Source organism: Sciurus carolinensis, chromosome 9 (genome assembly GCF_902686445.1).
Source record: "Sciurus carolinensis chromosome 9, mSciCar1.2, whole genome shotgun sequence".
Classification (NCBI taxonomy): domain Eukaryota; kingdom Metazoa; phylum Chordata; class Mammalia; order Rodentia; family Sciuridae; genus Sciurus; species Sciurus carolinensis.
The window spans coordinates 68,095,168-68,115,938 of NC_062221.1; the positions used below are offsets into that span (position 1 = coordinate 68,095,168).

Sequence of the window (20,771 nt, forward strand, 5' to 3'; positions counted from 1 at the left end):
GGAATCCTCCTGCCTCCACCTCCTGAGCCACTGGGATTATAGGTGTGCAACCCTGTACCTTGCTATGCAGTTAGAATTTTTAACACCCTAGATGTATTTAAACCATGTTCATGCTAAATGTGCTTCATAATCCATCTTGTCAAAAGCATATATTTAAAGTCAAGCACAGTGGCACACACCTGTAATATCAGCTACTTAGGACGCTGAGCCAGAAGGATTTCAAATTCAAGACCAGCCTGGGCAACTTATTGAGACCCTGCCTCAGAAATAAAGTATGTGTGGTAGGACAACCTGGGGTACAGATGTGGCTCAGTGGTAAAGCTCTCGGCTAGCATGCATGATGATGCCCTGGGTTTAGTGCCCAGTGGAAGAAAAAAATAGGTGTGTGTTTTCCAGTGAACCCAGGAAGGCACTTCATTGTGGCATCTGTAAGACTTGTGAGCTGATTCAGGGAGGCAGTCTACTTCTGTTTTAAAGGAATAATTTGTGACCAAAATGTAGGTTATTAGAATGTAGACGAATATAAGATGATTATCTCTGATTTTTCCCTCAGTGTAAATTATAGGAAAATGAAAAATAGAACTGTCTTATGCAAGCAATAGCTTTTTCTTCAATATAGCCAATTGAAAAACAGCTCAGAAGAGAATGGTTATTTGAAATTATAATGTACAATCTATTTATTTTAATTTTTTTGAGGTGCTGGTGATGGAACCCAGAACTTTGTGCATACTAGGCAAGTGCTCTATCACCAAGCTACATCTCACCCATGTGTATTTAGTTTAAATAAGAATGCTAATAACTTTATCTTTTATTTCAGAGAATTTGTGAAAAATGCATGGACTGATATTGAACGATTCAAAGAACAAAAGAACCGTGACCTAAAGGAGGCCCTCATAAGTTATGCTGTCATGCAGATCAGCATGTGCAAAAAGGTAGGTTTGAGTTCCTGTAAAGATAATGACTATTTTCACAAGTGTTTCCAATTTCTATAAATTCTCTTATTTGAACTAAAAAGTATTTTTTTCATTCTTCCTTTCTAAAATTTTTTCCTATTTTCTCTACTTAATTTTGAAGAAGGATTGTAATAAAAAATGTCAGTTATTGTGTTTCCTCTTACCTAAAGTCCCAAATCTATATGCCCCATTTATAACTTGTATTTGAAAATATGTACTAACAATATAACTTGGATGTTAAGATGTTCTTAACAGTGCAGTAAATACCATTCCTAATAGTGATGAATACTTTGTTTGGAAAATAGCTTAAGCATTATTTTGGGAAAATGTGGTTATGATGTGGTTTGGTGGTATCAAAATAAATCAGTATAAATCTTTCATGTAGCTGATGATATCCATGATGAACAATTTGAACATTGGAGCTTATTATAGTTAAAATAAGCATTTTGACAATGATGGAAATCTTTCTAAAGTGATGTTTTAAGAATAAAACAGAGCAGGGCACAGTGGCACATGCCTGTAATCCCAGTGGCTCGGGAGGCTGAGGCAGGAGGATCATGAATTAAAAGCCAGCTTCAGCAAAAGCAAGGCGCTAATAAGCAACTCAGTGAGACCCTGTCTATAAATAAAATACAAAACAGGATTAGGGATGTGGCTCGGTGGTTACATGCCCCCGAGTTCAATCCCTGGTACCAAAAAAAAAAAAAAAGAAAAGAAATTAAGGTATGTTTTCTGTTTTATTCTTTTTTTTTTTTTTTTTTTGGTGCCAGGGATTGAACTCAGGGGCCCTCAACCACTGAGCCACATCCCCAGCCCTATTTTTATTTTATTTAGAGACAAGATCTTTCTGAGTTGCTTAGGGCCTTGTTAAATTGAACTCATGATTCTCCTGCCTCAGTCTCCCAAGCTGCAGGGATTACAGGCATGTGCCACTGCACCCAGCTTAATTTATTTATTTATTTTTTTTAGTTGTCCATGGACCTTTATTTTATTTATTTATATGTGGTGCTGAGAATCAAACCCAGTGCCCCACACATTCTAGGCAAGCGCTCTACCACTGAGCCACAACCACAGCCCTTAACTTTTTGTATAACCTAAGATTTGCTGACGTGAATGCCAGCACCAGTGCTTTGTTTTGGGCGGGGGATGCAGTGCAGGGGATCAAACCCAGGGCTTCATGCATGCTAGGCAAGTGCTTCACCACTGAGCTACATCCCTACCCCTTTTTTCATTTTTATGTTTCATTTTGAGACAGAGTCTTACTGAGTTGCCCAGGCTGGCCTCAGAACTAGGGATTTTCCTGCTTCACACTTCAGAGTAGCTGGAATTACAGGAATGTACCACGGCACCCACTTGTTTCTCATGTGATTTAAACTTGCATTCTCAAGTGATTTTAAACTTGCATTATCTCAGGAAGTCACATAGGAAGAATTTCTATATTTCTGAAGACCTTTATAAAAGAAAAAATATCACACACATAAACACTAATTCTTAAGCATTAGTTTATTCAACAAAAGTTTTTATTTTTTATTTTGCCTAAGAACCATTGATGGCTTTCCTTTACTTTTTTACTCCCCAGAAGCAGCAGTAGCAAAGATATTTCGAGAAGCTGGGCATGGTGGCATGCACCTGTAGTCCCAGCTACTTGGGATGCTGAGGCAAGAGTATCGCATGAGTCTGGGAGCTCAAGGCCTGCCTGGGCAACCTAGCAAGACCCTTACTCAAAACAAAAACAAAAAACACCCACTTACCTGTTAACTTGGGTATTTAAATTCATATTTATGCTTGAGTGAATTGTAAATTACTTCATACTATGTATCTTTTTTTAAAAAATTTTTTTAGTTGTCAATAGACCTTCATCTTTTATTTATTTATATACAGTACTGAGAATTGAACCCAGTGCCTCACATATGCTAGGCAAGTGTTTTACCACTGAGCCACAATCCCAGTCCACCCTGTGTATCTTCAAGTTATTTAAAGGATGTTAAGATCATGACTGGTAAATCTGCAGGTGCTAAAGGTCAAGAATCTTGTACTTTAGTACTTTAGTGGACATCACCCTGTCAATTCCTACTCTGTGCCTGCTGCCAGGTGCTCAACATCTAGGGTCCTTTTTCTAAGTTGCCTTTTTAACCCCAAGAAGTCTGAAAGATCAGATAACAAAGGTTTTTAGAGTTGTTTTTTGGTTCTGTTTGTCATACTTAAAAGGCTCATTAAGAAGCCTGTCATTTGCACCTTTGTATAATGACACAAAGGTCTCTTCCCCTCTCTTTTTTCAGGGATGGAGTGGTCAAGGTATAAAAGTTTAATGTCTGAATAAAAAACGTATTACTATAGGTGTATTTGGACATACTGTTGAATATCATATTATGCTCACAGATCCCAGGATAACCATAGCAAGCAAGAGTTTATTTAAGCATATGGTCACCTTGTTTCCCAAGAATGATGCTATAAAATTTCATCATGTTTTATTTTCTTGCCTAAGTGGAATAATAGACTTTTACATATGAAAATGGATAATGTCCTTTTCTTTAGAATTAAGCACCACAAGTCTAGATCAACATCAGTGTTCCTTGGATAAATATGAGTGTCTGTATTTTATATATTTTACTTGTATATTAACAAGTATATCCAGAATCATTATAATTTCAGCTATTCAAAGTGTTAATTGAATATAATCCAAGTGTTACTTGAATATAATCAGACAACTAAGTTGTAATAATAATAAACTGAGGGCTGGGGATATAGCTCAGTGGGTAGAGTGCTTGCCTTGCAAGCAGTAAGGCCCCGGGTTCAATCCCCAGCACCGCAAAAAAAATAAATAAATAAAATAATAATAATAATAATAACAAACTGAAATAACAACTTATGAATAACAAGGCATTTTAAAAGTAAATACAGGGGCTGGAGTTGTGGCTCAGTGGTAGAGCGCTCACCTAGCACATGTGAGGCCCTGGATTTGATCCTCAGCACCACATAAAAATAAAATAAAGGTATTGTGCCCACCAACAACTTAAAAAAAAAAAGTAAATAGAACTTCTAAGTGTTTTTTCTACCTTTTCATTAGCGATCTGTCCAGTTTATTGACTGAAGTAAGCCGAAGCCTTTAAAAATGATTTTTAAGTTTATCTTTGTAGATTTTAAAAATCAACTATTATAAAAACAACACATGCCCATTGCAAAAGTATCGAATGATTCAGAAGCATGTTAAGTAAAAATTCTCCCCTACCTTCCCCAAGTCCCTTTATGTGTGTCCTTCCAGATATTTTTGGATATATATACAGTTATTTAGAAAATGTACACTTTTCAGGCTGGGGAGATAGCTCAGCTGGTAGAGTGCTTGCCTTGCAAGCACCAGGCCCTGAGTTCAATCCCCAGTACCGCAAAAAAAAAGAAAATGTACACTTTTCTCCTCCCCACAAAAACAGGATTATATTATATGCATTAGTGTGTAGTTTTTCTCTTTCATTTGCTGTCTCATGAACATCTTACTATGACCTACATGAGATCTGTCTTAGTCTAACAGTGAATACTACTATATCTGATTACTTATCCAGCCAATCTGAGACATTTTAAAGATTTTGTTTGTTTTCATTTATCTGCCTTTTGTATCCCATCAGGAAGGAATGCAACTGAAACTTTTTTCTATTATTTGAAGCCTCAATAAATATTGATATACTTTAATGCTTAAGTATTGAAGAAAACATTCATTTCTCATAAATTATTGGAGGATATCTTTTTTTTTTTTTTTTTTTGCAGTGCTGGGGATTGAACCCAAGATATCTTATTTATTGAAAAAATACTTTTGTTTTTACCACTTAGTTAAGTTTTACTATTATATCTTTAAAAACATGCTTTTTTTTTGGTTCAAGCATACTTCGATTATCCATAGTTTTATGTTAAGTAGGCTACCAGAACCATGAGAGAGGGGTTTTATAATTTAGAACATAATCAGTTTTTTAATTGATAATTAACTTAATCATCAAATTAAATTATTAAATTATTAAAAAATTAATTTTGTCAATAATCAAAATTTTGTTTCAAATATTACTTTGGAAAAAACTGCCAGAAAACTTGTTTGGTTTACTAATAGAAACAATAAATGTGACATGAGTTAAAAGAGTTTATGGTTGAACTTTGAAAGCTCAGTTTACAAGTTCCAGAAGTTCTTTTTCTATTTTGAAGATTCTCTCATTTAAGAGATTCTCTTACATTTTCAGAAGCATTGACATTTCCTTACGTTCACCATTTACTGGACTTTTTAGTTACTCCAAAAAGCAAAACTTAGCATACCATTAAACCAAATGGTTGGGTTTTTAGAATCCTTCCAGAATCACATTTTAAAAGGTACTTTTTTTTTCTTTTTTCTTTTTTCCTTTTTTTAGGGAATTCAAGTTTGGACCAATGCTAAGGAATGCTTTAGCAAGATGTAGTCCTATGAAATGACTTTTTCTTCAATCAAAGTGCCCCAAAACAGAAGCACAAGTAAATAAATTTTAAGTTGCTACCCTGTATACTTAAAAATATATAATAAGTTGAATCAGTTTAGTTTTATTTAACCTGATTATAGTTGTGTTCCTATAGCACAAAAAGGATGTATCTTAATCAAGATTAAATATTATAATTTGAGGTTTTGGGGACTGGTGCTGATTCCAAAAAAGTTAATTTAATACTATATACCAACTGATTGTTCATCAGGCTTCTGAACCAATGACAATGTCAAGATGTTAATTTCTAGATGCTCCTTTCAATGCCAACTCTTTCAGATATGTTCATGCAGTTAGTTCTTTTCCTAAGATTGAATTCCTGTATTTACTTGGTGAGACCCACTAATCTGTCATAAGGGGGTATATTCTCTTGCCTTATAGTTGAGCTGTTTGGTTTGACAAAGCTCAGCAGAAATTTATTGTGAAATCTAAGAATTTATTCCACATGCATTGATGTCCCTTATAACATCTCATACACTAGAAAATGCCTTCAGCTTGTGTTTTACCAGAATTTTGATACTGGTCAGAAATTTTATACTGCCAACAAATTAAGTCTCAACTTCTCAGATATAGAGTGGAATACATTCTTTTCGGAATTGCTATATAGAAAGTTTTAATTGAGTATTCTTATTCTCAACAATTCTTAACCTCAGTGATGAGCCTAATTTACTTTGCTTGGCTCTCTGCACATGGCATTTCAGGGTACAAAATGTAGCATTTCCGTGTATAAGATAAATGTGGTGAACACATGAGCTCATACCTTTATCATTAACAGCCTTCATTTCTATTGCTTGGCTATAATTTTTGTAAAAATAAATTATATTGTTTTTTTATGTGTGTTTTGTGGTATATGTTCAGAAGCCAAGCACCCTCATTTTCCTAGCTTTGCAGAATCTTAAATGTGTACTCATTATTTCTAATGATGTTTAAAAAATCCCCAGTACTGTTTAACATTTGACTTTTTTACATGTTTAAAATGTCGCTGGATTTTTGTGCTGTTTGCCAAACTTATACTATAAATAAATGAAGTATTGTGCTGATTTTCAGATTTTTTTGATATTTTAAAAAGATGATCCATACATATTAATATGTGATGATCTGTGGAAATAATATATGCCATATTATATTTTTTAAAGTGTTTAATTGTATAAATGTGTCTTATGCCAAATGCTGTTTAAAGGAAAAAAAAAAAAAAAGATCCTGAAATGAGATTTGATTTTTTAAAAATAAAATCAAAAGCCTGGGCCTAAACATTATTTTCCTAGCATACACAAGGTCCTGGGTTCAATACCTAACCCTGCAATAAGCTTTCTCCCTTAATTAACATTAGACTAAATGTAAAATGTATTAGATTTTTTTTCTGTTAGCAGACCTGATTTGAGAAGGCCCTTGTTACCTATGTTTTTCATAGGGTACAATGGCATACACCTGTAGTCTTAGCTACTCCAGAGGCTAAGGCAGGAGGATTACTTGAGCCCAGGAGTTTGAGAACAGCCTAAGCAACATAGCAAGGCCCTATCTTAAAAATAAAAGAAAAAGGATAAAGTAGGAAAAATCTTCTGTTATCTTCTCTAAAATACATACACACACACACACTTGATTATATCTTTATTTAACTGGGAATATAGTTGGTTGGTTTTGAACATGGTTTAATTTTATAGCATATTGTTCCTTTAAAAAGAACTCTTGAGCCAGGTGCAGTGGTGCGTGCCTGTAATCCCTTACAGCTCAGGAGGTTGAGGCAGGAGAATCATGAGTTCAAAGCCAGCCTCAGCAAAAGTGAGGCGCTGAGCAACTCAGTGAAACCCTGTCTCTAAATAAAATACAAAATAGGGGTGGGGATGTGGCTCAGGAATTGAGTACCCCTGAGTTCAATCCCTGGTATCAAAACATTTTTTAAAAATAAAAAAAGAAGAACTCTTGAAGGAATTTTGTGATAGAAATCATTTTTTGTACTATCTGGGATAAGTATAAAAAAAGTAATCTGTGTTTCAATAACATTTTATAGCATTTAAAAATCAGGAATCAAAATGAATTATTAAAAAAGTGAGGGAGTTAGTCTCCAAAGATAAATATAAAAATATAAGCAATTACTAAAGAAAAATGACTTATTAATGTAAGTGCTTAGTAACAAAGGAGGATTTCATCTAGACAGTGTACTAGTGTTGTAGTTGGTGTTTTATAGTTAAAACTTTAAAATTAACCAAAGTCATATTTAACCTTCATTTACATTCCAAAACTTGAGTACAGATGATGAGTCAGTGGTAATTTATAACATAGCTTTGAAAACAGGAACCAAGGGTTCTTAACATCTAAGCATCTTTAGAATAAACACATGATACCTAGTTGGAGATGGAGTAAAAAAAATCAAAAGTTATATAACAGTAGTATTACGTTTTAGAGATCCTTATAATATTCTTTAGATTCTCATGCATACTTTGTCTGTGGGTATATTTACTAAAACACCAGAAAGTTTTCCCTAAGAAAAGAATTAGAAATTTCTTTCAAGGTTGAGTAAACCAGAGAAATAAGCAAGTAAAAGGGTAAATCAGTAATTGTACTTGCTTCCTAAAATTATGTAGCTTAAAATATGTATGTATTTGAAAGAAAGAAGCTAGAGGAAAAATTTTAAATCTATATTAAATCTAAGTAAGAAGAAAGGAAATATTAAAGGTAAATGCAAAAATCAATTATATTGAAAACTGATTAACAAGTGTTTCAAAGCCAAAAGTTGGTTCTTCGAGGTTACTAAAGTTAAACCCCTAACAAAACTAAGAAAAAAATTATAAAGTACAAATTACCTGTATTAGGAATGAAATAGAAGGTGGTATTATAGCTCTTACAGACATTGAAAGTATAATGAAGAAATATTATCAACAACTTTAAGCCAATAAATTTAGATGAAATCAGCAAGTTCTTTAAAAAATAGAGCTTAATATGCCTTATTTCACTACATAATTGTCGTCACATAATTGTCATACCCTGTTTTTTCAGTCCAAAAATTTGTTTATAATCTTTCATCATGTAATTGTTTCATAGTATAATTCTGTTCTTCACACTGCTTAACAGGCAAACAAAGCAGCAATGTATTCACAGTAGTGGCATGTGAATGTACATTGGTCTTCTTGTGCACTATGAACCACAAGCCTAGAATTCACAGTACACACCACATCAGTATATATCCAAATGCTGACTTGTGTGGTTTGTTTAGAGTGCTGTAATACTAGGGGTAAACACATTTTATGAGTGGCACTGAGGACAGTACATCAGATAACAAAACCAATGATAGTGGCACAGAATCTTTAGACACAGATTACATTTTGTAAGTCCTTACTTCACAACATGTAGTAAATTTTCTCAAGTACACTACTTTGATTGTAATGCATAAATTAATAACAACTAATTTTTTAGTTCGTTTTTCTAGAGCAGAAAAATGTTTCCTAAACTGTCATGAAGAAATAATAAGAGTTAATTTGGACTAACCAGTCTTAATGTATACCATGCATCCTAATCTTGCACTAAAGACAGTTGAGAAATAAATGGTTAACCACATAATGGTTGCACCCCACATTTTTGCCAAAAAATTTTGGCATAAAATCTATGACAATTATGCATAACTTCTATAGGATGAAATAGAAAATCTCAATAGTCCTATGTCAAGGAAATTTATTATTAATAATCTTTTTACAAAGAAAATTCCAGGTCCAGATGGCTTCATTGGTAAGTTCTGTCAAGCATTTAAAGAAGGAAAAGTTCTGATTCTACCCAGTTTTTCAGAAGGTAGCAAAAAGGGAATACTTCTTTTCCCATCTTTGTTTTTTGGGGGAACAATATTAGCACAGTATGGAAACTGGACAAAGACATTTCAAGAAAAGAAATGTACCAATGTACATCATCATACATGCAAAAATATAGCCATATGCAAAGAGCATAATACATTGTGACCAAGTAGAGTTTATCTCAGAATGCAAGACTGTTTTAACACTAAAAGTCAATTACTAGCAAGGTTTCAAGATGGCGGAGGCTAGGAGGTTGACTGAGGGGCAGAAGTCAAGGACCCTAAGAAGTGAAAGGGGCCAGGAATCGTCCCCTCCCCGTTTCTCACAGTCCTTGGAGCCCAGCAGTACTATTTATCTTTTATTATTTTTAAATGAATAAGTGAACCATACATATTGTCAACATGGGATGGTGATCAACATCATCCACCAAGAGTGGAAAATTTATGAACCCTACAGACCAAGCCTGAAAGGAGGCCCAGAAGAAAGAATTAAAAACAGTGCATGATGGTATGAGCCGCAGTTTTGAAGATGAATGATCCCAAACAGATTATCCAGGACATAGAGAAACTGGATGGAATGGAGTTTAATCCAGTGCAACAACCACAGTTACATGAGAAAGTACTGAAAGACAAACATGAAGAGCTGTGTGAAACTTTTGAACGTAGTTTGTGACTTTAGGATAAAGAGAATCCAGATATTTACAAAGAATTGAGAAAGCTGGAAGTAGAATATGAACAGAAGAGGGCTCAACTTAGCCAATATTTCGATGCTGTCAAGAATGCTCAGCATGTGGAAGTAGAGTGTTCCTTTGCCAGATATGTCACATGCTCCTTCCAACATCTTGATCCAGGACATTCCACTTCCTGGTGCCCAGCCACCTTCCATCCTTAAGAAGACCTCAGCCTGTGGACCCCCAACTCCTGCAGTTTCTGTCCTTCCTCTTGGACATGGTGTTCCACATTTGCCCCTGGCAGAAAACCTGGCCCTCCACCTGGGGCATCTCCCCAAAAGTCATGCAGATATATGGCCATAAAGTGGGCTTTACTCTAGATCTTCTCCCTTGAGGCGAGATGAAGACATGTTGTATAGTCCAGAACCTGCTCAACGGGGTCATGATGATGTTTCCAGTACCAGTGAAGATGATGGCTATCCTGAGGACCTGGATCAGGATAAGCACAATGACAGTATTGATGACAGTGACACTGACAGATCAGATGGAGAAAGTGAGGGGGATGAATTTGGGCACCGTGATGACAGTGAGAGAGACAATAATGAAGAAAAGAAGTCAGGTTTGACTGTATGATTTGCAGATATGCCTGCAAAATCAAGGAAGAAAAGGAAGAACATAAAGGAGCCAACTCCTCTTCAAGCCACGATGCTTCATATGGCGGGTCAGGATGGGAAGTAGAGGAATTTTCCGAGGACGATAATGAAGATGATTTTGATGATTCTGAAACAGAAAAACAAAAACAGCATAAAGAGGACCCTCATTCTGATGGCACATCTACTGCTTCTTCACAGCAGCAGGCTCCCCTAGTCTGTTCCTTCTTCTCAGATACCAGCATCTCCCATGCCAGGTCCCCCTCCTCTTGGACCACCCAGCACCTGCTCCACCTTTACAACCTCCTGGGCCACCCATGGGCCTTCCTCCTGGACCACCTCCAGGGGCTCCTCCATTTTTGAGACCTGGAATGGCCAGACTCGGAGGGCCTTTACCACAACTTTTACCTCCAGGACCACCACCAGGCCGACCCCCTAGCGCTCCCCTCCCCAGGTCTGCCTCCTGGCCCTCCTCCTCGGGGACCCCCACCAAAGCTACCTCCCCCTGCACCTCCAGACATCCCTCCACCTCACCCCGACATGATGTGCCCACCTTTGGTGCTCCACTTGGACCACCCTCCCTGGGCTTTTCCTACCGGCTCTCTTGCCAAACCCCAGGGATGTTAAGTGCCCCACCCAACTTGATTCAGCAACCTAAGACGTATGATAGAGTGCAGCCACCATTGAGAAGAAAGGCACAGATCACTAATCTCAAGGCAGAGATTGCTCAATTTGTGCCCACTGCACTGAGGGTGTGTCGGGAGAATAAAGGGGCTACTGCTACTCCCCAGGGAAAGCCAGAGGATGATTCTGCTGTGCCTCCAGCCAAAGCAGCCCCCAAATCAGGTCGTTCTGTTCCTGTCTCAGTACAAACTAAAGATGATGTTTATGAAGATTTCATGAAAGAGATGGAAGGGCTGCTGTGACAGCTTTTGATGCCAGAACAGGCTTCTATTCACAACAGAGGTTCATGGAACAAGAGGCTCCAATTAAACTTAGGTGAAAGAGCTGCTTCCACTGTCAGGGTATTTTCTCATTGCAGTTCGAGGAGTATCCTCACTGCACATGAGAGGGTATTTCGTTCAGAATAGATGGGCCTTTGCAGCCGTGCTGCTAACATCCATTTCTTTTCACACTACCATCTTCATCCAGTTTCCTCCCCTCCTCCAGTTCTTTGGAAATTTGTGATCAGGGGAGTCTTAGTTACTTATTTATTTTGACTCTCTTCTTGTGTGCTGTGGGCACTGGAGTAGAGATTTCTGAAAACCCAGTTTATTTCATCTTGTCCTTTTGTGTTTGAGTTATTTTAAATATTTTCCTGTAAATATTTTGTAATATTTTACTTGTAGTGAAATGGATCGCAATGTCATTTCCTCATACAAAGCAGGATATGTGGGAAGAAAACGTACTTTTCTTTGATTAAAATCATTTCCCACTCATCTGTCAATTGTTATAATCTACCATTATAAACTACCATATAAACAGAATAAAGAGGGTAGACCTCACGCATAAAACTCATTTGACAAAATTTAACATTGATTTGTGATTTAAAACTCAGCAAACTAGGAATAGAAGCAAACCACTTCCAATCTGATAAAGGGCATCTACCAAAAACCTACAGCTGGCATTATACCTGGGAAGTTAAGCTTCCCTTCTGAGAAAGGCAATAATAACCAACAGACAGTATGTGGCCCCTTTTCCCTCTCTTCTGCTACCAGTGCCAATGTTCTTCCAGCTTTCAACTCAACAACCCCACAACTATCCCCACTCCAAGGCTACCATTGTTCCTTGGGCTCATTGGTGAGCGTTTTTCAAATTTCTGTTGAACCCTGACGCAGACGACCCATACTTGAGACTGTAACAGGGTATGTCCACTAGGTGGACACTCCAAGGTTTGGAGAATCCATGGATTTAGCAGATAACTAAAAAAAATTCTATCTCTAGATGAACATGGAGCTATTTATTCAGTAGCAAAAGTCTAAATGGATAAAATACCCCTTTTCAGATACTTAATGCAATAGAAGCACCATTCAACAGAAGATAAAGAAAATAACTGAATACTCAGTTGGTCAGGCTTTGATTCCAGAGGATACAGCTAACATACACTGAATGCTTACTACTAAGACCAAAACGGAAGCACAGCGCAGAAATGTGGCTTGCCCAGCGTCGCTCAGCTACTAAACAGAACCAGAATTTGAAACCAAGGAATGAGGCCCCAGAGCCTGTACTTTTCTGAGGCTTTTACCTTTTGAAGGAGCAGGGGACTGTAGTCAGAGACCTGGAGGAAAGGCCTTGCTGCAGGCCCATGAGAGTTGGGAGAGATAGAAAGAGATAACTTGCATGATGCTTAAAGTGCAAAATATTTACCAGGAAAATGCCTTGGGTACTACTAGAAATGAAAGCAGGAAGAGGAAACGAGACTAAGGTAGGCTGTGGAGAAGCAGTAGATTAGTTCTCCAACTTTAATGTTCTTATGAATCACTTGAGTATGTAGTTGTAATACAACTTCTGATCAGTTATTTGGAGTGTGGCCTGAGAGTCTGCATTTCTAACAAGCTCCCAAATGATGTCAATTACATGATAATTACCAGCTATTAAGTCAGTAGCCTGACCAAGCTGAGTCACATTTAGACACACATTTTCAACAATTATATTAAAATTTCACTGTTAAAAAAGAAAAGACATAAGAAATTTTTTAATACCAATTTCTTAGTACAACTCAAAGTTTATACATTATATCAAAAGCAAATTTTAAAACTGATGCCTTCATTGATGAGTAGATGGATAACAATTATGCAAAAATTAATACTCAATATAGTAATGAACAATAATATTGAAACTTCCATTAAATATTATAAAAGATTTCCAGTTAAATACAGTGATTTAAACATGGGGGTTTTTGTTTGTTTTTGTTTTTTGGTGCTTCTTGGAATTCCTCTAAAATGAGAGGAAGGAATTAAAGTAAAAGGTGCTATATATTAGTCCATTCCATTGCTCAGTGCTCAGTCCATTGCTGTTGTAACAAAATACCTTAGATCGGGTAATTTGTAAATAATAGAAATTTATTCCCTGCATAGGAAGGGAGACTGGGAAATCCAGGATCAAGGTGACAGTAGAATCAGCATCTGATGAGGGGCCTACTCATAAATGGTACTTTCTGTGAAGAATGGACAGACATTATGTCCTCACATGGCAGAAGAGACAGAAGGCCAAATTCCCTTAAGCCCTTTTTATGGGCACTATTCTCTTATAGGGAGGTGACCTAAGTTCTTCCTAAAGGCCCCACCTCTTAGTATTCCTGCATTGGGAATTAAGTTTCATCATGAATTTTGGTGGGACATAACACTGAAACCATAGCAGATACCAACCAGAACAGACAAAGAGAACAGGAGAAAACTGTACAAGGATTGTTCACAAAAATTTGGAAAATAAAAATATGGATGGTTGCTAATTGACAGCAAAATTGTAGCAGCTGAAATTTAAGTGCTTGAAGTTGAGGATACTAATGAGAAGCTGGTTTGCCCAAGAAAATTCCAAAAAGACTCAGGAATTGGAGGAAATAGGTGCACTGGCAAGAAGGAATAAGTGTGGGGTCAAAGTGTGAGGTTGGTTGAAAGTCTGTGATTAGATGGCCCAAGTCCCCACTCTTTCATCATGTGCACATTACTGTGAGCTTCCACAGTAGTAAAAGTTTCAAGGAAAAATTGTTAACATTAAAAAAAATTGCCTTCAGAATAGCATCAGCCCTGACCCGCACCCCAGTGCTGGGGATTGAACCAGGTCTTTGCGTATCCCAGGTTAAGTGCTGTACCTCTGATTGACATCCCCAGCCTACATCAGGGTTTCTGACACCATAATGTCTTAGATTCAAAAAAAGAATAGTCTGACTGCCAAACTGTCAATTAGGTGTGAGGCAGAACAAAGATTTTTTTTTAGATAAGCAGTTTCAAAAAATTCTCTTTCTATGCACTCTTTCTCAAGAAGCTATTAGAGGATGTGTTTCACCAAAATAGGAAAGTAAACCAAAACTCAGAAAGAGCTGGTTGAATAGGAAGTTCAACACAGGATGTGAAAGGTATGCTCAGATATGGTGAAGAGGAGTCTCAGGAAGACACTGTCCAGAGTACAGCCAGAAGTGGAAGCCAGAGGAAGATGCTTGGGAGCAAACTGGGATTATAGGCTTCTGCATAGATTTGACAAATGTGGAATGTTTCACTTGGAGGCCATCGGAGTGGGATGTGGGATGATTTGGTCATAGATATACAATACACATTTAACATATCTTGAAGGTTATACCTCCACCTCTTTTTGGCTATGCGATATCCACTGTATAAATAGACAATAATTTATTTTAATTAGCCTCCTATTGATGGAAATAACAGTGGTTTCCAGTTTTGCCACTTTTATGAAGGGTGACACAATGCTGCGAGTGTTTGTGCATGCCTTTAACCCCGCCTATTTGGGAGGCTGAGGCAGGAGGATTGCAGGTTCAAGGCCAGCATTGGCAAATGAAAAATTCAAAGGAACTGGGAGGTAGCTCAGTGGTAGAGTACCTCTGGATGCAATCTGTAGTTTTTGTTTGTTCAAACAGTAATGCTATCAAATATACAGCAAAACATTCAGCCTCCAAAATGACAGTATTTTGTCAGAGGAACCAAGTGTTAGGCATGAAATTCAGAGCCCCACACAAGCTAAGAGGCAAGATCTGAGCCCACTGAGGTTGGTGTGAACCAAGGCTGGCTCATTCTCTGCTTCTGAGCTTTCAGGTCAGAAAGAAATTGATTGAGGTTTTCTCTAAAAGGACAGAATTGTAAGAATACTTTAATATGGTGCAATCCAGTTTGTGATGTCCAGAGAAGTAAAATGAAGTTTCCATCAGGAGTCACTGTTTTAGTGAGCTTTTTCACTGCTACGACCAAAAGAGCTGACAAGAACAATTTTAGAAGAGGAAAAGTTTATTTGGCACTCAAGGTTCAGAGGTCTCAGTCCATAGAGGACTGACTCCATTCTTTGAGACCTGATGCATGAGACCTGATGCAGAACGAAAGCACCTGGCAAGGAAAGCACCTCAGGGACACAGCCACCAGAAAGCAGAGAGAGAGCTTCATTCACCAAGAACAAAATACATACGCCAAAGACACACCTTCCAATGACCCACTTCCTCCAGCCATACCCTGCCTGCCCATAGTTTTCACTCAGTTAATCCCTGTTAAAAGATTAATGCACTGATTAGGTTAAACCCCTTATAAATGAAACATTTCATATCTAGGTTTTCTTGCATTGTCTCAAACATGAGCTTTTGGGAGACACCTAACTTCTAAACCATAAGAGTCAGCAATAAAATAATGTGTTCCAGAAGAGCTAAACGTTAAGAGAACAAGGAAAGGAATGAGCAAATAGTTGTTTTCTTGTTAAGAATGATATTAAGGGGGCTAGGGATATAGCTCAGTTGGTAGAGCGCTTGTTTCAGAAGCCCAAGGCCCTGGGTTCAATTCCCCGCATCACAAGAAAAAGAAAAACAAAACAAAACAAACAAGAGTGATAACAAGGACCAAAGTATCCATTCCCTTAAAATCAACTACTAATATTTGCTACTGAGCATAATAAATTTATGGTTATTTAGTTAGCCTAATTAATTAGCTGTTGGGGGTTGATTTTCATCAATAACATTAACAGAATTCAAATTTTGAAGGTATTAGAATCAGTGGAATCCTAATGTTGTTAAGATATCAACACTACCTAATGCAGTCTACAGATTCAATATAATCCCTATCAAAATCCAATGACAGTCTTTGCAGAAATAGAAAAACCTCACCCAAAAATCATATAGGATCTCAAGGAACCCTGAATAACCAAAACAATCCTGGAAAAGGAGAGCAAAACTTGCAGGACTCAGACTTACTGATTTCAAAACACTACAAAGCCACGGGTAGTGGCACATGCCTATGAGCCCAGCTACTCCAGAGACTGAGGCAGAAATATTGCAAATTTGAGGGCAGCCTGGGCAATTTAGTGAGAGCCTGTCCTAAAAAAAAAAAAAAAAAAAAAAAAAAAAAAAGGCTGGGGGTGTAGCTCAGTGGTAGAGTTCTTGCCTAGCATGGTGTGAGACCCTGAGTTCAGTCCCTAGGACTGCAACGTGGAGAGTGATGATTTGGATCATGGTCTTTGACTGCCTTAGAGCTGTGCTTTGCTCTGGTAACTTTCTGTGCAATAGGTGCAGGACAAGATTGCCCAGGAGCTATGGTAAAGCCCTGCCTGAGGAAGTTCTGTGCAAAGGTTCAGAACAATAATAGTCTTGACCTTGAACTCAGACACCAGCTGCTAGGGATAGAGAATTCTGAGCATAACAAGATAACCACCATATCTTGCAAGCTCTGAACCTTCAAGCCTGCTTACTTTGCAGAAACCCTGGACAATGGGCTTCCTGGGTGCAGCAGGATAATAACAGGATGTTCCTAGCACTGCAACACTAAAATAGCTACAAAGTGTTTCTAGTTCTGTAACTTTTTAGTGCACAAAGAACAATGCCCCTATAGTTTTAACTTCCTGATTGTGAGACCCTATATAATAAACATGCTGAGCTTGCTCTGGGTCACTGTTCTTCCATCAGAGGTCTGTGTCTCACCTGGCCCCAGCTTTCTTTATGTAAGTGTTTGTGTGTCTTTCTTGATCCTCCATCACCCCTCAACAGTTTCTAGGGTTCAGCCATGCAGGTCGCAGCAGTGAGACCCTGTCTCCAAAATAAAATAAAAAGAGCTGGGGATGTAGCTCGGTGTTAGAGCACTTGCCTACCATGATGTGAGGCCCTGGGTTCAATCTCCAGTACAAACAAATCTTACTACAAAGCCACATGCTACACTAATGAAAATAGTGTGATATTGGCAGAAAAGCAATCTTTTAAGATAATGGAATAGACATGAGCCCAGAAATAAACCCTCATATCCATGGATCAAATTATCCTTGACAAGGGCGGAAAGACCATTCAATGAGGAGAGTATAGTTGTTTTCTCACTCATGTTGAGGCAGGGTCTTACTGAGTTTCTGAGGCTGGCTTCCAATTTGCAATCTTCCAGCTTCAACCTCCCAAGTAGCTGGAATCACAGGCATGTGCTGCTGCCTGTAATGTGTGACCATGTACCCAGCATTAAGGGCAACCCATGGACAGTCTTTTCAAAAAATAGTGCTGGGAAAACTGGATACCCACATGCAAAGGAATAAGTTGGATCCCTACTGTGATGGTTAATTTTATGTGTCAACTTGACTTGGCTAAGTGATACCCAGATCACTACTAAAACATTACTTCTAGGTGTGTCTGTGAAGGTGTTTCCAGAAGACATTAGCACCTGCTTCTTGGGTCTTCAGATTTGGACTAAATTACACCACTGGCTTTCTGGGTTTTACAGCTTACAGATGGCGGATCATGGGACTTCTTGGCCTTCATAATCACATGAGCTAATCACATAACAAATTTCCTCTACATATATATAATATATAGTTTCTCTAAAGAAATATGCTTGGGGCTGGGGAGATAGCTCAGTCGGTAGAGTGCTTGCCTTGCGTGCACAAGGCCCTGGGTTCGATCCCCAGTACCACAAAAAAAAGAAAAAGAAAAGAAATATGCTTATCTAACACCATATGCAAAAAATAACTCAAAGTTGATCAAAGATCAAAAAAAAATGCGTCAAAGATCTACATGTAAGACTAAAACTGTAAAACTCTTAGAAGGAAATGTTAGGCAAAGTCTTACAGACTTGGATTTGGCAATGATTTTTTTCAGATTGGATAAGACACAAAAAGAATAGGCAACAAAAGAAAAAAATAGATAATTTTATGAAAATCTTAAAAATTCATACATCAAAATATAACAGTAACATAGTAAAAAAGCAATCCATAGAATGGAAGAAAATATTCCCAAATCATATCTCTGATAAGGGATTAATATCCAGAAATACAAAAAGAAACAAATCCTAAAAACGACAACAAATTTCTGATTAAAAAATGGGCAAAGAAGCTAAGCAGAGTGACACACACCTGTAATGCAGTGGCTTGGGAGGCTGAGTTAGGAGGATGGCAAGTTCAAAGACAGTCTCAGCAATTAAGCAAGGCCCCAAGCAGCAAGACCCTGTCTCTAAATAAAATATAAAAAAAGGGCTTGGGTTGTGGCTCGGTTGTTTCAAAAGGAGAAAAAAAGAAAAAAAAATAACTTTAATAGACATTTTTCCAAAGAAGATATACAAATGGATAATAAGCACATGAAAAAGCATCATTATCATTAGGCAAATGCAAATTTAAAAAACACAGTGAGATACTGGCCGGGACCATTTCTGCCGTGCTGCCTGACAAGGTCCGAGCATGGGGAAGGGCTTGGCAAGGCCACCATCCCAGGAAACTGCCGCTGTCACCTCTCCTGGGAACTGGGTGTTTTCGTGTAATTATCATGCTTATAACTATGCAACTGCAAATCATATTCCCTGACTGTTGTGATAAAAATTTAGCCTCAATGAATCTGTGGAGCTTGGGGGAGGATGAGGAATGCTTTAAAAAATGTACTATATCACACATAAGTCTGAAAGTACGGAGTTTGAGGAGTTCTTCAGAAAACTCAGTTACAGGAATTGCTTGCTTCTGTGCTGACCACACCTGCCCCAGTTAATGCTTTACCAGTAAACAGCCTAACAAACAGAACAGGAGACTTATTGTCACACAGTACTAGGACCACCCTACTAAGCTTACAAGATTGGGGGACATTTGTGGTGTCCACCTAGAGGGAAACAAGCGAATAAGTTTAAGGACCCACCTCCCACAGATCCACCTCTTCCCTATACAGGGATGTACAATGAAAATGATGAATAAATAATTAATATTAATGTAAATGGACAAATGTCCAATATTTGTCCTTCTGTCGAAGCCTTGGACGTCAAGGGCTACTCTGGAAATGTAGGACTAAAGAACAAAGAAAGAGCATACACAAACAACTAGAAAAATATTATCTTAAGATCAAATGCCCTCATTGCATGTTAACTGGTTATGAGTAGTTTATGGTGGCTTAGGTCTCACGTATGTATTACAATAGGTAGAGGATAAATCAATAACATAAAGAATATTAGGATAAAAATTAAGCACTCACACTGACTGTTTGGCAGTAAATAACCTAACTTAGTCTTAACTGAGCTTGTTTAGGTAATAGAGTATTCCTTTAAGATTAAATCAAAAACAATAATATGAGCTAAAGATTAAGTGCATGTTTTGCTTAGCAGTTCAGTAAAATTAGCTTAAAACAAAATAGAGTCGCTATGCTGACAATAGGTCTGACACCAAAGGGTAAGCAAAGGCCAGTAGGATGAAAAGAGGAAAATATCTCTCACTGTAATATGCTTATGTGAGTAGCTTCAAGTAAATATGGAAAGTTGACCTTAATGTACCCACTGTGTTAGACACCTGCTGGAAGGTGTGGTTAATGACAGATCTTGTGGTAATTTCTCTATGACTCGTATCTTGTTTAATCCTGCTTTACTTAATACTATAAAAGAAGAGCTAAAATAAATCTGAGCAGCACTTGCTTCGAGTTGCTCCAGGGGTTCCTGGCGTTCCTCTGTGCCGACTCCGGGAACTGTGAGTTGCTGGGGCTGGCTTCCAGCAAGATACCATCTCACACTCATTAGTATGGCCTCAAAACAAACAAAAAACAAGTGTTTTTGAAGATACAGAGAAATCTTAGTGGGAAGATAAAACCTATAGCTGCTGTGGAAAACAGTATAGCAGCTGCCCAAAATATTAAAAAGAATTACCATATGCTGCAGCAATTCCACTCTGAGGATACACCCAAAAGAATAGAAAGCAGGATCTCAAAAAGATACTTGTGCTGGGTGGGCATGGTGGCGCTGCCTATAATCCCAGTGGCTCAAGATGCTGAGGCAGGAAGATTGCAAATTTGAAGCCAGCCTCAGCAACTTAGGGAGGCCCTAAACAATTCATTGAGACCCTGTTTCCAAATGAAATATAAAAAAGAGCTGGGGAGGGACTGGGTTGCAGCTCAGTGGTAGAGTGCCTGCCTAGCATGTGTAGGGCACTGGGTTGGATCCTCAGTACCACATATAAATAAATAAAATAAAGGCTCATCAACAACAAAAACAATTTTTTTAAAAAAGGGCTGGGGATGTGACTCAGTGGTTAAGCACCCTTGGATTCAATCCCTGGTACAAAAGAAAAAAAAAAAAAAAAAAGATATTTGT

The 20,771-nt window shown here is 37.7% G+C and overlaps 1 protein-coding gene and 1 pseudogene across 2 annotated transcripts in view; both read left to right on the forward strand.

Annotated features, from left to right (window-relative positions):
• Positions 1-6,480, forward strand: part of Snx4 (sorting nexin 4) — a 64,642-nt gene extending 58,162 nt beyond the window's left edge. For both annotated transcript variants that reach the window (XM_047564486.1, XM_047564487.1), the window contains 2 exons: positions 818-932; positions 5,339-6,480. In XM_047564486.1, the coding sequence (XP_047420442.1) occupies positions 818-932; positions 5,339-5,386 (163 nt within the window). In that variant the 3' untranslated portion in view covers positions 5,387-6,480. The remainder of the gene's footprint in view (positions 1-817; positions 933-5,338) is intronic.
• Positions 6,481-9,620: 3,140 nt separating this feature from the next.
• Positions 9,621-12,719, forward strand: LOC124993239 (WW domain-binding protein 11-like; annotated as a pseudogene).
• The last annotated feature ends 8,052 nt before the right edge of the window (positions 12,720-20,771 follow it).